Source organism: Typopeltis vanoorti, chromosome 8 (assembly GCF_054136105.1).
Source record: "Typopeltis vanoorti isolate ZY-2024b chromosome 8, IOZ_Tvanoo_1.0, whole genome shotgun sequence".
Lineage (NCBI taxonomy): Eukaryota > Metazoa > Arthropoda > Arachnida > Uropygi > Thelyphonidae > Typopeltis > Typopeltis vanoorti.
The window spans coordinates 90,151,387-90,169,897 of NC_143556.1; the positions used below are offsets into that span (position 1 = coordinate 90,151,387).

General features: G+C 35.0%; 1 protein-coding gene across 7 annotated transcripts in view; it reads right to left on the minus strand.

Annotated features, from left to right (window-relative positions):
- LOC150104186 (uncharacterized) overlaps positions 1–18,511 on the minus strand; it is a 712,768-nt gene that overhangs the window by 283,875 nt on the left and 410,382 nt on the right. For all 7 annotated transcript variants that reach the window (XM_090396809.1, XM_090396815.1, XM_090396810.1 and 4 more), the window contains one exon: positions 9,313–9,467. In XM_090396809.1, coding sequence (XP_090252935.1) covers positions 9,313–9,467 — 155 coding nt within the window. The remainder of the gene's footprint in view (positions 1–9,312; positions 9,468–18,511) is intronic.

Sequence of the window (18,511 nt, forward strand, 5' to 3'; positions counted from 1 at the left end):
ATCAACACTGCATTAATGTAGAGGATAGAGTACAAAGGAGATTCAATTTATTTTTTTCCTTCTCCCAAGGTTGATGAATGTAGGTAAGAAATGTAAGCATTCTGTCAATTAGTCCCTAGAAACTGGCTTCTGGAATAATACTTTGTCCCATTCTTAAAGCAGGATCTGGATGTAGAATACAATTTTGACACGTGTACACAAACAGTTTTTTCTGTTGAAAACCTGAAGTATTTTTTACTATTATGTATTATAAGCTTTTTCCATGTCAAAGAACACTGAAACCAGATATTCTCATTTCAAGAAAGGTCAAGGTTGATTGGCATCTACAAAAGGAAATTGTGTGATTGAAAGAAGTTTGTAGCTAAGATTTGCATTTACCATTTTTTCCAAGATCATGCATAGACAGCTAGTCAGAACAATAGGATGATAATTGTTTGCTTAAACCGAATCCTTTCCTGGTTTGGGAAGGCAATAACAATTGACTTAAGGCAAGAATCTGGAAACTCTTCTTCTGCAAGTATTTTGTTGTAAAGTAAGAGGAGATCCCCCAGAAGATGATAGAAGATGCTTAATCATATCATAATGGATATCATCAGCATGTAGTGCAATTTAGGGAGAGACAGTAAAAATTCTTTTTAGCTCCTCCTTAAATGGCTAATTATATACATCAAACTCATTGGCAGAAAAGATAAGCTGATGTTTCTCTTGTTGCTTTTTCAATATTAAAAAATCAGGAGAATATCAAGCTATTGCCAAGATTATGGCAAAATTTTCTCCAAAAGTGTCTGCAATAACTTTGGGATCAGTAACAATGCATCCATTATGTTCCAGGGTATGTACTTGTCATCTTCCAGATTTTAGACTACACAATTTCTGCACTGGCTGTTTGATTAATCGATGATGTAAACTAGATCCAAAATTGTTTTTGACTCTGACATCTCACATAACATGCTTTGTCCTGAGCATGTTTAAATGCTCTTAAGTTTGTTGTGAGATAGTATTCATGAAATATACCTCATGCTCTATTTTGATCTTTTCTGGCTGCTTGGCACTCTGGATTCTACCAAGGCCTGGATAGCGTGGAAAAGGAGATGATGTTTTTGGAATTACAGCTGTTGCTGCATGGACAATACAATCTGTTAAATACTTCAGTGATAGATTTGAGGGAGGTAACGGCAGACTGCATACCTAGAGTCAGGAAAGTAAATCAAGTGGCAGTTAAATGGATGCATATCATCATTAAGCTGGAGCTGCAAAAAAAGGAACAATTGTAGAGTGAATTTAAGAGGAAATGTGACCTGCAGGCATATCAACAGTACAAGGCACAGGCCAGAAGGGTGACTAGTGTGGTAAGAAAGGCAAAACCAGATTATGAGGGTTGTCCTCATAATCTGCGAGGAAAAGTTTTCGGCCTAACAATGAAAAAACGAATTTATATAATTTCAAAATTATTTTTATTTTTTCAAAATAATCTCCCTTAAGACTAATACATTTATTCCAGTGATGCTCCAGCGCCATTTTCCCATCCCTGTAGTGGTTCTCAGTAAGATCTGCAAAACACCCACCTCTACAGCTGCAATCACCTCTTGATTCAAAGAAAAACGCTGACCAGCGAGGAAGAGTTTTAGTTTTGAGAAGAGATAGAAGTCAGAGCGAGCCAAATCTGGGGAATAGGGTGGATATTCCAACAATTCATAGTGCAGATTCCTTAATTTTCCCATTGCCAAAACACCTTTGTGGGCAGGTGCATTGTCTTGATGAAAGATGATTTTTTTAATTCTGCAAATCGAGTCTTTCTTCACGAATTTTTTCGTCTAGTCTGGTTAAAAGATTGGAATAATATTCCCCAATTTATTGTTTTACCCTTTTCAAGATAATTAATAAACAAAATGCCTTTAGCATCCCAAAACAGTGATACCATGACCTTTCCTGCTAATGGAACTGACTTTTTCTTTGTTATCGCTGAACAACCGGCTTCTGGTGTAATGGTGAATCCAAGAATCATCCATAGTAACAAATTGACACACAAAATCAGTTTTATTCTTGTTAAAACATTCCAAGCTCTGTTCAGAGATTTTCATGCAAGTGCATTTTTGATCTGCTGTGAGCAAGCTTGGCATCCATCTTGCATAAAGCTTTTTCATTTGCAATTCTTCATGCAAAATATATCCTACATGTTCTTTTGAAATGCATATTGTCTCAAAATCAGATTGAGACTATATGCAAACTTTTACTCGCCGGTCATCCAATACTGTATTGTGTACTTGATCAATGATTTCTGGTGCTACAATTTTTGGACGTCCTTCATGTGGATTATCTTCAAGGCTGGTACGGCCACATTTTAACTTGGCAGTCCATTTTTTAATTGTCGAAAACGAAGGAGAAGAGTGCCCATAAACTTGTATGAACTTCGAATGAATTTCTTTTGCCGTTAAACCTTCTTTTATAAAGAATTTTATAACCACACAATACTCAATTTTATCCATTTCAAGGGATACAGACAAACACTTTTGCTTCAGACAGCTATATAAAAAAAACTGCTTGATAGAATGACTTGCAATTTCACATGGATGCTTAGGACAGATGTACCAACTTAGAAAAAAAAATCATGCCAATAGTGTTGCCATCTATGGTCGAGGGTGAGAACTTTTCAGACCACCCTCATATGAAAGGAAGTTAACAACGCAGGCTAACGAGAATCCCAAACAGTTCTTTTGATATGCTGCAAGTAAAAGAAAGATCTGTGATTTTTGTTGATGTATTAATTGTTTTCTTAGATTTAATGGTTTAGATTTCATTTAATTAGTTTTTTAGTGTAATTATTGTATTACAGCATTTTATAACATAATTGCAGAAATGTTAGTTTTTACTACTCTTAAGAATGGTGCCAAAAACTGGTCAAAACAAGGCAGTGTCTAAAGCTCAAGTTGTTACTACTGAGGAGAGCGTTTGTCCTGATGAACAAAAGTGCTGCCACAATGATGATGATGATAATTTATCTGAGGGTAAGCTGACATTAGAAATATCTCAATTAAAAGAAATTATTAGAAAATTGACCAGAGATTAGAAAAAGGATCAAAACAAGAACAGGAAGGAAAGCACCGAACTTGGTAATATATTAATAACAAGGTTTATTTATTTATTTATTCTTATGGCAAAAGGGATACAGAACAGCTACAAGTCAATGTCCAATCTGGAAAGCCAATAACAAGGTAAGTCAGTTAAAGTTTAAGAAAAAAAAGAGGTGGTATGGTATGGTGATTCAATCTTAAAAACTTGCCAAGGGAGTCACCACTTCTAGTTTCCCTGGGATGAAAATTAAAGATATGACAAACGTAACTGAAAAAAAAGTAAAAGAGATGGTAGCTCCTAGTAGGTACTAATAATTTAAGCAGTGACAAATGTATGAGAAAAGATATGAAAGTATGCTGGAAGAAGTGAGAAAGAAATGTGAGAGAGGAAAAATTGTAGGATTACTACCCAGATATGACAGTGCCGAGTTAAGCAGGTGGGCAATGACAGCAAATGATTTCATGCACAGGTTGTGTAGAAGAAATGATATGAGTTTTTAGATGTGTGTGTGTGTGTGGATTGAGTTTGATGGCAGAAATGCTTGCATGAGATGGATGGCCTGCACTTTAATTCATTTGGAATCAAGAGCCTGGAAAAATTACTTCTGGGTATGAGACCTAATGCAGAGAATCAGGGAAACTAGATCATCAAGTGAGGAATGGGAAAAAATGCATGTGAAAGTTCAGCAATGGTATGCAAAAATGATAAAGATATGAATGTCTTCAAACATATTTATGTATGTGGCGAATAGGTTGGAAAATAGCCTTAGCAGAAAGTTAAAGATAAAGATATGATAAAAAAATTAGGTTTAGACCTTTTAAGTATGCCTGGGAAAGGAAAAGAGAAAGTTCTAGAACAAGACCAAATAGATTGCATATCTAATTAAAAGAAATAGGCTAGGTGATAATTTATTATGTCTATACACAAATGCCAGGAGCAGCAGAAACAAAGGGATTGAATTTGTTGCTTTATTGAATATGATGTGGCATAAGATTGTTGGCATTAGTGAAACCTTGCTATCAGAATCAGATATGGTAACTGGGATTGATTAATGGGTATACTATTTTTAGGAATGACAGAAGAGAAGGGGAAGTACTATTAATGATATCAGATAACTCAAGTCCAGTTAGGGTAGAAACACAAGAAAACAGTGGTGGTAACAATGTCCCAAGCAGTGGTGAGCTTGAGTGTATCTGGTGTGAAGTGGAGATTAACAGAATGAAATATATGGAGTGTTGCTACAGACCCGGAGGCTCAGTTGCAGATGAGAAAGAAATGCATCACCAATTTAGCCTTATGGATACCAAACGAATGATCATTATGGGCGACTTTAATTTTCCAAACATTGACTGGGTAGAAGAGAAATCACATGATAAGAAAGTAGAGGAATTCATTGAATTGTTGCGAGACAACTTTCTTAAGCAGCATGTGAAAGAAGGAATGCTAGGTCAAAGAGTGTTGGATTTGCTGTTAGTGTCAGAAGGGGGAGGGGGGGGTCCTCTGTCAAGAATATGGCTATTTTACCACCAGTTGGTGACAGTGATCATGTTGTACTTTCTTGAGAAGTATCTAATTGCATTGATGCTCCAATTAGAAAAGGTTTCAGGCTAAGCTGGAAATTAGGATCAACTTAGGAGAATACTGTCTTTGGTCCCATGGTATCCGTTACTGAATGGGAAAAATGTAAGCAATGCGTGGGAATCTTTGAAAAGTGCTTAAATGAAGAGGTATCTTTGTTGTTACAGCCGAGTTGGATAAAGGGAATGGATACACTATGATAATGTTCAATTTTTCTAAGACATTAGATAGGATACCACACAAAAGGTTGTTGCATAAACTGGAGAATTAGGGATCGTTGACAGACAGATATCAAAAAGTGGTATACAGTCATTGTGAATCAGCCAGATTTAAGGAGACCAGTGGTGTATCTCAAGGTTCAGTCCTTGGGTCATTATTGTTCAATCTATACAATAATGACATCAGGTAGGGCAATCAACGATGCTACTAATATTCAGCACTTACAAAATGATTTGAATAGGCTGGAAATTTGGCAAATGAGAATGACTTTCAGTTGAACGTCAGTAAGTGAAATTAAGCACTTGGGCGTGATTAGATTTTAAGTGGCATATTATATTAGTGGGGTTATACTACAAGAAACTGAGAAGACAAGGGATCTTGTCATATTGATTGATAGGAATATAAAGTTATAAGATCACAATCGCATAGCAAAAGTTGCAAATACAACTCTGAGGATAATTGCGATGTTGAAGAGAACCTTGACATGTCAGGATAAAGAAGTCATTTTGCTTTTTTATAAGGCTCTAATAAGACCACACCTGGATTACTGTGTGCAGATTTGGTCTCCAGGATTTCAAGGGGATAAAGAAGATGTGGAAAGGGTGCATAGAAGAGTTACGAAGATTATATACAGATTATGGGATTTAGATTATAAGGACGACTGCAAGTATGTGGATTACAGACTCTGGTTAACAAGAGAAAGAGGGTGATATAATAGAGGTCTATAAACTTTTGAATGAATATTATAGGATATCGCCTGATGAAATTTTTTGTTATATGGAAGGTGAGGGAGAACATGGAAGCATCCATGGAAGTTAAGTTTGTTCACAGTCAAGAAAGGGGTAAGAGCTAGAGTTTTCTCTCACAGAGCAGTGGGTGAGTGGAAAAGTTTGTCTTTAGGGGTAGTGAGTGCATCTAGTGTGAATGAATTTAAGAGAAGGTAGAACAGCTGGTTAGGGTGATATATAGTCTCACTTAATGAGTCCTTGATTATCTGGAGGTCAGAGATAATAATAATATGGCAGAATGATTTTAATGAATGCTGATAGCATGGAGGTAACTAAATCAGTTGAAATAGTAGAATTACTAAGTGAACACTTTGCATGAGTATATTATCCAGGTGGTGATATTGCGGAAATGATAAAGCCAAAGGATTATACAAGATCTGAGGTAAATGAAATGGAAATGCATAGCATATTAAAGAACCTTAATGTGAATACAGCTGTGGGATTGGATGGTATACCAGCTCGAGTTTTATGTGAAGCAGCGATTGAACTGGCAGTGGCCTTGACCATATTGTTTAATCTAAGTCTCAGCTCTGAGTTAAGCCTGAGGTGATGGAAAGAGGGAGAAAATAGTTCCATTGCATAAAGGAGGCTGCAAGACTGATGTAGCAAATTACCGACTGATCAGTATATCAAGAGTTGTCAAAGTATTGGAAAAGTTGGTCAAAAGCAGAATACAGGAATGGATAGATGGAAATGGGATACTGAATGGGGGGATAGAATGGTTTTGTGAGGGATGGGTCATACCTCAGTAACTTGCTCACATTTTATAATACAGTGACAGCTGAGTTGGATCAAGGTACAGTGATACTGTTTGGCTTTGCATATGCCTTTGATAGGATATCACATGGAATTCAAATCAATAAACTGCAGTACATGGGGATGGATATAGAGTTGCTGAGATGAATAGAAGGGTGGTTGATGGAGAGATATCAGAGAGGAGTTTATTCAGGATTAGAGTCCAAAAGACGGCCTAAGACTAGTGGCATGCCACAGGGTTCTGTTCTTGGACTACTACTGTTTATTTTATTCAGTAACAATATAGGAAAGAATCTGAGGGGAACTGTTCAGTTGTTTGCTGCTGCTGATGATGATGCAAAGTTGGTAAAGCAATAGTTAATACTGAATGTCAAAATTTTGCAGGACTTGATATCAAGTTAATGTGGCAAAGTGTAAGGTTATGTATTTTGGGGTGAAAAGATTATCAGCTATATACCACATTGATGGAACTGCACTCCAGGAAATTGACGAAGCCAGAGACTTGGGAGTGTTAATGGATTGGGAGTTAATTTTTTTTTTGGGGGGGGGGGGGGGGTAAAGCAGCTAATCAGATCACTTGGTTACTGAAGAATACTTTGACAAGATCCCATTTTGACTACTATGCACAGATCTCAGCACCAGGGTTTCTTGGTGATGAGATCTGTGGCGTGCTACCATCTTGGTCACTTGCCGAGGCAAGTGACCAAGATGGTAGCAGGTTCATGGGATGAACCCTGAGAACAGGCTGAAGATTTGTGGGTTACAGAAATTGGTTGACAGGTGGGAAAAGGAGTGACATGATTGAGCCATAAAAATTACTGAAGGGTTTTTACAGGATTAATTCAGAGGAAATTTTTCAGAACAGATCTAGTGGTGGAAAAACTACAGGCCATCCATGGAAACCAAGTAAGAGTGTAGTTAGCAAGAATGTTAGAACGTTTTTGCTTGGAGAGTAGTGAATGAGTGGAATAGGTTGCAAGAGTCTGTTGTGGATGCTATGACTGTGAATGAGTTCAAAACAAAGTATGATAGATATTGTGCAAATGTTTGATAGTTCTTGACATGATGTTTAGGGTCTATCTCGATGAGTTGAAGGACTCCTTGGAGTTGCCTGTAATAATAATAATAATAATAATAATAATAATAATAATAATAATAATAGATGTTTGGCGATTGCTTCAGCATCAAATTTTATAAGGTGAGGGCAAGAATGGTCACAGGAAGAGAAGGAAATGAAATTTATACAGTTGTTGAGAAATAATTCCCTAGGGTAGCCTGTAAAGGGAAAGACACCAGATTCGAGAGTACTAAATCTCATAGCATCAGCGAAATGAGCATTAACCAATCTAGTGAGGCGCCTCTGCTTGGAGAAAGTGATGAATGTTTAAATGTAAGCCTCAGAACTAGTAAGGGGCCACTGCATTGGGGGGGGGGGGGAGGCTCCAAGACAGAAGTAGCAAATTATAGGCAAATCAGTATCACAAGAAGGGTGGTTAAGGTGTTGGAAAAATTGATTAAAAACAGAATTCAGGACTAGGTGGATAGGAATATGATGCTTTATAAGGGACATCATAGTTTTGTGAAATGTAGTTCTTGCCATAGTAATTTGTTTACGTTTTATTTTTTAATAAAGTGCCAATGGAGTCGGGATAAGGGAAATGGCTACTCAGTGATATTGTTAGACTCTGCAAAGGCATTTGAGAAGATTTCTCATAGATTTCTCTTGCATAAATGATTTGGATTAGAGAGTGGCTGATGGACAGATATCAATGAGTGGTTTATGGAGGAGATGAGTCCAGGAGAAGGCAAGTGAACAGTGGTATACAACAGGGCTCAGTATTGGTTCAAGGTTGTTTAATTTGTATATAAATGATATAAGAAATGATCTGACAGTAAATATTCAATTATTGGCTGCTGCTGATGCTAAACTGGAAAGAATGAGGGTAAATGATGCTGATGTAGAGATCCTGCAGGAAGACTTAGACCAGTATGGGACAAATATAAATGGCTTCCAGTTTAATATGATGCACTTTGGGAAGAAGATATAAGATGTGCACTGTGTGTGTGTGGAAATGAACTGCTGCAGGAAACTGATTAAGCCAGATACTTGGGAGAGATTGTGGGCAGGGAGTTGAAGTTTAGAGGTCATATTGCAAAAATAACCAAAACAGCACATCAGATTATGTGGTTATTGAAAAACAAATTAACAAGCAAAGATAGAGGGTTATTGTTCCCCTTTATAAGGCTTTAATAAAGCCACATCTAGACTACTGCACACATATCTGGACTCCAAAGGTGATGAAGAAATAGTGAAGATGACCCAGAGGCGAGTGAAAAAAAGAGTGCAACAGGTCTATGGAATTAAATTAAGGGGATAATAAATCCCTGTGAAAATAGATCGTTGATGATCTGTGGGCTTCAAAAACCAGCTGACAGGGGGCAAAAAAAAAAGGAGACAAGATAGAAGCATATAAGTTATGTGTTTCTTACTTTTAATATATAAAAGTATAATAATAATTTATTTATTTATTTTTAGACCATAATAATGGTTGCACAAATTAGTGTTATTTTGGCAGACTGTTTGAAATGGAATGTACCCTGTATGTGTGTGTGTGTGTAGTCGAGGTGATGACCTTAACATGAAGGTGAATGCATCAGGAAATTAAAGTTATTATTCTTAACATGGCAGTAGACTTCATAATTTATCAAAATGAACGCCGATAACTGTGTAATATTAAAAGGAAAGAATATTTAGACATTGCTTCTGCTAGATAGTTTTTGAATAACACCCAAGTTGCACTGATCACCTTGTTTCCTCCTCACAGAAGTTCTCATATGGTTCCCACTAAATTAATTACTGATATATGAGACACAAAGAAAAACAGTTAAACTAACTTACTTTAGAAAAAACTTGCTTCTGAAGAGAAGAAACATGCTCTTCCTTTTCACCTGCTATATTTAAAATTTCATTTCTCTCGTCCTCAATATTTGTTAAAGAAGTTCTTAATTGTTCTAGCTCTTTCTGAAGGTGGTTAACGATATCATTGAGTTCAGCTAAACAATTAGTAAAAGTAGAACAGCATTTTAAAAGTTTGGTCTTTTTATTCAGTTCATATACAAATTATACATAACAATTACATATGTGTGTGTGTGTGTGTGTGTGAAAGTAAGAAAGTGTACATAAGGCATTTTCAAAACAATTTAGTGTTTAGAATATTTTATTCAGATGTTATTCAGTACAAGGCTGTTTTCATCAAATTTCATGGCTCATCTTTATCAATTAATGAAGAACTTAATATTGTTACACACATGAAATTGCTAACACAATTATTAGTATTTTTTTTTTTTATATACAGAATACTGGTAATATTGCTAAGGGATAATTACTGAAACAACATGTTTTATAGATAGGACTGGAGGTTTGAGTATTGGATCTGGTAATAGGATCTTCTGATCCTATTACCAGATCTAAAGTAGACACTGTGTCATAGGATAACTGACAATGAGTTTTATTAGCATGGATTAGTACAGATAATTGTACTGACCCATTTCACGACAAATGCTAGTAGCTTCTTCTGGGTTAGAATGGACAAAAAAATTATTATTATTTTTGTCTCCAAGGAGTCAAAAGACTCATCGTGGGAGGTCCAGCCTAGGAAACACAAAGTCTATCATACCACTCCTTAAATTCATTGACCGTTCTCACTCTCACCACTCTATCAACAATGCATTCCATGGTTCAACCACCCTCCATGCAAAGAAACCACTCCTCACCTTGCTCACAGTTTCGTTTCATAACTTCCAGGGATGGCCCCTTGTCATCACTCCTTCCCGCTGTTCAACCAAGCAAAAGAACTCCCCAGTGTCAACCCTGTAATACCTCTCAACAGTTTAAAAGTCTCAATCACATCACCTCTCCTTCTCTCCACCAAACTCTGCAGTCCACATTCCTTCAACAGACCTCATAACTAACATTGTACAGTCCTGAAACTGTCTTTGTTATCCACCTCTGTACCCTTTATACAGTTCATTTATCCCTTCAAATCCTAAACACTTACTGAACAATGACATGAACCATAACATAACTGAAAGACAGAACATGTAGGAACTGTTACCAAAAGTAAACAACAGAAAACACGTGGAACATGGAAGCTGGCATGGGTCAGTCATTTGAGTCATTGTTCAGTGTGTATAATAGTTAGCAGAAAAGTTAAAGTCTGATGTACAGAAAGATGTAATAAGAGATTTCCATATACCACATATGATCATTCCTTAGTTTCTGTTGACTGTGGCTTGTGAGTGGATGACCATAGTCATTCTTTTATGTTGCAGGCACTGAAGTTGTCCTTTATGTAATGTATAGAACTCTCATCCCATTCAATATTATGGCAAGTGCAGAAGAAGTGGAAAGTCGGGCTTGAGTTGTCCTCTGTTGTTATTGATGTCTCCAATATGTTCTTTTTGTTGGCGATTTTGAGGGAAAGTCTACCAATATAAGGGATGGAAACTGAGGTAGACTTTCCCTCAAAATCAATTTCCCTGACAATTCCAAAAGGTGCCACCTAAGTAGCTAATGCAAAACAACTAAAAAAAGGTAAATAAATTTACTAACTTAATATAAAAAAAAAAGAAAAAAAAGAAAAGGAAATATATATATATATATACACAATTAAAAAAAAAAAGGTTAGGAAAGATTAGCGGATTTATAAAGTACTATCTCTCACAAAGGAGATAGACGTAAACCATTGGATCTGTTTAAGTTAGGAGAGTGAAGTAAAGTTTCACATGTTTCTTTATGAAGCCGTTCCATAAGGAAACGACTTTTGTGAAGGACTCTTGTCTTGTTCCAATGAACTCTATGTCTAGTGTTGATGGCATGTTCTGCAAGTCTGGACTGTTCAGGTTCAAGGTATTGAATATAAGACTGGTGTTCTAGCTGAATAAAGGCAGATCTTCCTGTTTGTCCAAAATAAGATAATCCACAAGAGCAAGGAATCTGGTAGATATCTGGATAACTGAGATGTGGAAGCTTGTCATTTGGAGAACTGAGAAAGATGGAGAGTTTTCTGACAGGTCGAAAGACAACAAAAATATTTAGTGGTTTTAAAACTTTTTCTATACATTCACTAATGCCTTGCATATAAGGGATAGAAATATGCGTTATTTCTTCTGTATTTGAAAAAGGAATTCTTATATCCATTAGATAAAAACAGGAAACAATGTGCAATTCTTTCTGTAATAGATTGTCTGAAGAACAAAAGGAGTGGGTCCAATGAACCAATGTTTTAATAGTTCCTGCCTTTTGACTGGGATGGTGATGAGATTCAGCATGGATATAATGGCCTGTATGAGTCTTCTTCCTATAGACTGAGAAATGTAGGTTACCATCTGGTTGGTGAAGAATTAAAAGATCTAAAAAGGCTAACTGCTTATTTAATTCTACTTGTAAGGTGAACTGGATCTTTGGATGACGTGCATTTAATTTTGAGAGAAACTGAAACTGTTCATCAAAAGAGCCATTCCAGATAGCAAAAATGTCATCTACATATCTGAACCAATGAGTAGGTCTAGGAAAAATGTCAAAAATACGTTGTTCAAAGTGCTCCATAAAGAAGTTGTCAATAGCAGGAGAAAGAGGATTGTGAATTGCTGTTCCTTCGATTTGTTGATAACTTGTTTTTAAAGGAAAAATAAGCAGAATATATTAAAAAATCCAATACTGCATTAAGGCAAGGGCCACTACCCATATGGGTAGTGGCCCTTGCCTTAATGCATAGCATTACACATCTGCAAGGAGATGTGCTTTGAATTATGGGAGATACTGAGATAGGAGTGATAAGGTCTTTCTCCACCTTTGCAACGAGTTGCCCATTGTTGTACTACCTTATCCCAGTCCTGAAGATACTTTCAGGTGCAAACTTTGTTTGCTCACACTTGAATAAAGGATTAAACTAAACTTATTATGATATTATTAGTTTAGATGTTGTTTCATTATTTACTAATGTTCCTTTATCTGAGAGTATTGAATTACTGCAACAAGATACTGGTTTCGACCTTTATTGAGGTCTCGTCATTGGGAGCCAGGTCCAGTAGTGGAGACACAAAGGCAGAAGCAATGAGAGGTCATCCTAGCCTATAGGGATTGCCAAAGGGTGTACAACCTTATTATTAAATTACTCCGGATTCAGAGAAAGATGTCGAGAGTTTATTTTTCACTTGGTTAGACTATAATATGTTTAGTTTAATCCTTTATCCAAATGTGAGCAAACAAAGTTTGCACCTGAAAGTATCTTCAGGACTGGGTAAGTATCTCCAGGAAAGTATCTCCAAGAAAGTATCCCCGGTCCTGAAGATACTTTCAGGTGCAAACTTTGTTTGCTCACATTTGGATAAAGGATTAAACTAAACTTATTATAGTCTAAACAAGTGAAAAATAAACTCTCAATAATCATAATATCCGAAACGTCAAAATGAAGATCCAAAATTTTATTTTTGAAATCCAAAGTATTTTTTATATAAGTATCAGTTCTCCTAGTTCAGTGGTTCTCAAACTGGGTGCCACAAGTATGCCACAAGGGTGCCGTGAAATTTTGAATAGTTTATTTGAAAAAAGCAAAATATTCAATTGTCACAAATAACTAAATCAAAAACAAAAAAATTATTTATTTTGATTTTAATGGATGAAGCGTATATAAAAATTATAATTTTTTGTATCACAATTATATTACACGTATATCCTGGGATTTCATTAGATCACCGTGTGTCGTAGTAACTAGATATGTGACAGCACATAAATACTGGGGAAAATGAACTAATGAATGGTTAGTGGTCCTGCTGTCTGTTTTAGTATTTCTCTGTTCAGTGTGACAAGTATTATACATGATCATTTCCCCTAAACAAAAATCACGAGTCTTTTGTCATCGGTGAGAATAAATGAAGTACGATATTAAAGTCGTTAAATTCAGTGAGTAAAGGTTTTTCTTATTGTTATATATTCCAACTATAATGAGAGACATCGTAAACAAATGTTTTTCCTTTTTCTATTCCTGAAAAAAAATTATTTACTTGAAATAAATTTTAAAATAAAATATTAAACTTACATATGCCCTTCAAAATCATGAATAATTTTTTCTTTAAAAAAAGAAGAAGTGAAGATTCTGACGATCAAGAAATGTCTACTTGTAGCAAAGCTAATGAACCAATTCGCACTAATAAATTATCAAAAACTGATACTTGCATTAATAAAGATATGACTATTTTTAACGTTCAGCAACAAAAAAGCACTAATGAAACAACAGAAACAGAAAGAATAAGTTCATGTAAAAAGGGAACAATGAAAAAGAATGTAAAAACTCGTTTATATCAAGAGAGCTATCTAAAAATGGGATTTATAAATTAATTCCCAGACCTAAGTGTATTTTGTGTGGTTTGGTTCTATCAAATGAGGCTATGTTCCTAGCAAATTATTGCGACATTTCTCCACAAAATATGACAACTTGTCGAATAAAAATCCTGAATATTTCAAAGAGTTAATAAGATTATAAGAACAACAAAGTAAAAGTTTTATAAGAAAGTTCACAATTTCCGACCGAGTTCAAGAAGTGAGTTATTTAGTCGCTGAAATAATTGCAAAGGAAATGAAGCCTCATACTGTCGGCGAAACATTGATTCATCTGGCCTGTTCAGTAATTGTAAGAACAATTTTTGGTACTGAGGCAGAAGAAGAAATAAAGAAGATTCCATTATCAAATGATACTATGAGTAGACATATTAATGATCTGTCAGTTGATATTGAAAAGTCAGTTATAACCAAAATAATCGAATCAAAATTTTTCAGTTAGATGAGTCAACTCATATCAGTGGCAAAGCACACTTACTCGTTTTTACTTGATTCATTGAAGATGATAAAATTATCGAAGAATTTCTATGCTGCAAGGAATTCGAAAAAACTATGACGGGAAAAGATGTTTTTGATATAATGAACACATATTTGAATACAAATTGTCTATCTTGGAAAACTTGTGTGAGTATATGTACAGATGGTGCACCTTCTATAGTTGGAATTACAAAAAGATTTGTTTCCTTTGCTAGAAAAGAAAATGAGAACATTATAATAACTCATTGCTTCATTCATCGTGAATCATTGGTGGCAAAGACAATAGGCTTGGAATAAAAAAGTGTATCAGAAGAAATCATTCAGATGGTTAATTATATCAAGGCCAGACCATTAAAATCTAGAATATTTGCACAACTATGTGAAGAGATGCAATCTCATTACAAGAATCTTCTTCTTCATACCGAAGTAAGATGGCTTTCAAAAGGTCGCGTATTGGATCGTTTTTTTTTGAACTTAAAGAAGAAATATTAATGTTTTTCCAAAATGAAAACAAACCAGAATTCTATAAATTATTACAAGATGATTTTTGGTGTTCCAAACTAGCCTATTTAACAGACATATTCGATTATCTGAACAAGCTGAACTCCAACATGCAAGGAAGAAATGAGAATATTTTGACATCTACAGATAAAATTAAAGCTTTTAAAGATAAAATAAAAATGTGGAAGATAAAATTAAGCACCAACAATGTAGAAATGTTCCTTAAAGTTGCCTCCAGAAAATGTAAGAACACTGATCTGCAAAAGCTTATTTACAGTCATTTAACATCGTTAGAAGAAAAAATTGACCATTATTTTCCAGACATTTCAGTCAATTTATACAATTGGATTCGAAATTCATTTGTAGAGTCAACATCAGCAATGAGCGAGTTAAGTCTTATAGAAGCCGAAGAATTAATTGATATAAGTACCAATCGTACGTTGAGATTGAAGCATTCAGAAATGTGTCTGAATTCATTTTGGATAACAACTATGAAGGAGTACCCCAATATAGGATTCAAAGCACTTAACATCTTATTGCAATTTTCTACATCTTATTTGCGTGAACTGGGTTTTTCTACACTCGTAAATGTTAAAACAAAGAAGAGAGAAGGACTACAGCCCTTGAAAATGAGATGAGAATATGTCTCTCAAAAACAAGGCCTAATATCAAAGAACAACACCATCAGGCACATATTTCACAGGCAAACAACACCAGGCACATATTTCACATTAAGTTCATATTTTATTATCTGAACCTTTATAATAGTTTTGTTTTGTATGTTTTTGGGTTGTTTGAAAATAAACCAATTTAGTTTAAATAAAATCTGTTTTCTTTTAAACATGCTTTCCTTCATATCTTTAGTATCTGTAATATCAATTTATTTATGGGTTATATATGCAAGTCTTTCAGAATCAATTAATCGGCACTTTACTCTCTATAAAAAGCAAATAATACTAGGGGTGCCGTGAAATTTATTTATTGATTTTAGTGTGCCGCCAGACAAAAAAGTTTGAGAACTACTGTTCTAGTTGAAGGAGTGAGTAAATCTGATAAAAATTTAGAGATTTTATAAGTGGGACAACCTATACAATCTACAACTGGTCTCAATGGAATACCTCTTTTATGAACTTTTGGAAGACCATACAATCTAGGTGGACGACTGAAGAGGGTTTAAAGTTTTTTCTTTTGATCTTCATCCCATGTAGACACATTATCTATAAGAGAATTAAGTCTTTTCAGTTGACTCCTGGTTGGATCCAATGTGAGGGGCCTGTAAGTTGAATAATCGTGGAGTAATAGAGACATTTTTCTCTGTTTTTTTTTTTTTTTTTTTAATCTTGAATAACTACAGCCTTTCCTTTGTCAGCTTTTGTAATAATTAAATTATTATTATTATTATTCAGTGATTTCAGTGCTTTAAATTCAGAATAAGATATATTAGGACGAGGAGGCTTGGCATTAAAAAGAATTTTTGCACATTCAAAACGTGTCCTTTGGATAAGGATCAAATACCTCTGTCTATGTCATGAAAAAAATCCATCAGGGGTACCTTATTTGGAGCAACAGCGAAATTGTCTTTTTGATAAAACAAAACGTTCACTGTCTGTTAGTGGATGGTCAGAAACATTGATAACTACACTATCTGTATCACTAACATTGATAATGGATCTAGGGAGGCTCACCAGTGATTCAAACTTACGCTTTAACTTATCACGAGAAGCGTTAAAACCTTTAGGTATGAAGGCGAAAATATACGCAAAGTAGTGCTAAAAGTTTCAGTCACTAATAGAGTCTAGAGCAGGGGTGGCCAATCTTTTATAGTTCATGCGTCAATTATTTCATTTTTTAGTTAAGATGCGCCATACAAACTTATACCCCTTTTCAGCCCTTTTAAAACATGGTAATATGGACGTATTTAACAGTTATGCATAAAATGATTTATTATATATATGTTAATATACACACTTTTAGCAGTTTTAAATGAAAGGATTTCATATAAAGACAAGATAAACATTAATTATTTTATTGAGACTTTTGAAATTGCTTTGCTTTTGCTAAGCTTGTAATGTTTGGAGTTAAATCAGTTACAGAAAGCATCAAACAGTTTTTCAAATTTGAATCAGTCAGTCGCGACCGTAGTTTGTTCTTAATCATTTTCATTGATGAAAATGCTTGTTCGCATCTATATGTAGTTCCAAAACGACAGATATAACTCTGAGCAAATTTTCTCAGTTCTGGAAAATGTTCACAGGACAATGATCGGCAGAAATTAATTATATCAGAAGCATCTGGGAGTGATGGAAGTTCATTAAATTTCATTTTCAATAAAGAATTGCTTTTGAGATCAATAAGTTCCATTTGTATGTTACTAGGCATCATCAAGATTTTTTGTTCAGTAAGTGAAAAGAGATTTATAAATGCAAGTACGCAGTCTTCTTCGGCAAAATCTCTAAAACGACTGTTAAAGGACTCTTGCAATAATCTGAGTTTCTCAGTATATTCTGAAAAAACGGGGATTTAAATTGACTTAAATCCCCGTTTTCTAACTGGGAGATGAACAGTTTTAATTTCATTTTGAATGCACTGTTGTCATTTACCAAGCTAGGAAACAATTTGTTCTTGCCCTGCAGTTTAAAATTTAGATCATTGAGATGGCTGGTAACATCAACTAAAAATGCTAAATCAAATAGCCATTTCTCATCACACAACAGGGCTTTTTCTTCATGCAGCTCATCCTTCTCTTCTAGAAAATTATGAACACTTTCTTTCAGCTTCCAAAATCTACTGAGAACTTGTCATTTAGAAAGCCAGCACACCTCACAATGAAGGATGAAATCACCATATTCCATATCTAGCAGTTCACAATATTCTCTGAATTCTCTTCTGTTTAACCCTCTTGCTCTAATTTTATTCACACACTTTACAACTGGTATCATAACGTGCTTCAAATTTAGAGTTTTTCCACATGTATAATACAGTGATACTTTAGTAGAGAATGACCTAATAACCTTTCAAGTAAAGTTACAGTCCCAGAAACTCTACCTACCATTGACGGTGCTCCATCAGTGCAAACACTGATGAGCTTACTAGAATCTAGTTGTTGATTTTCTAGACATGACTTTACTTTTGTCAAATATGTCTGACCCTCTGGTTTTTCCATAAAGTGACTCAAGACCAATAAGCTCTTCAAAGATGTTAAAATTACCATCAATTCCTCTTATAAAAATGCTTAATTGGGCTACATCACATATATCAGCGGATTCGTCCAAGGCTAAAGAAAAGAAAGAACAAGGATGTACATGGTCTTTCAATTGCTCAGTAACATCATGGAAAAGTTCTTTGATGCGTCTTGTAATTGTTTGCTTGGACAGAGCAATTTGGTTTACTTTTCTTTCAACATTCTTATCACCAAGACATTTTGCAAATTTTTTGAGACAGGGCTTAACAACTTGCTCTCCATCAGAGAAAGGATTGTGCTTTTTAGCCAACACAAAGGCAATTTCATAAGATGCCTCCAGCATTGCCACACTTTCACAACTTCATTTCACAAATATATTTTGTCTCTTTTTTATTTCTTCCTTTTTCTTAACCACATATTCTTTCCACAACTCAGACCCAGGAACTAACTTCATTTTTTCTTCTAATTCAGCTTGATGTTTTGTATAGTGTCTGTTAAGTTCATGTCCTCTATTATCTGAGAGAGTGCTTTCACAAACAA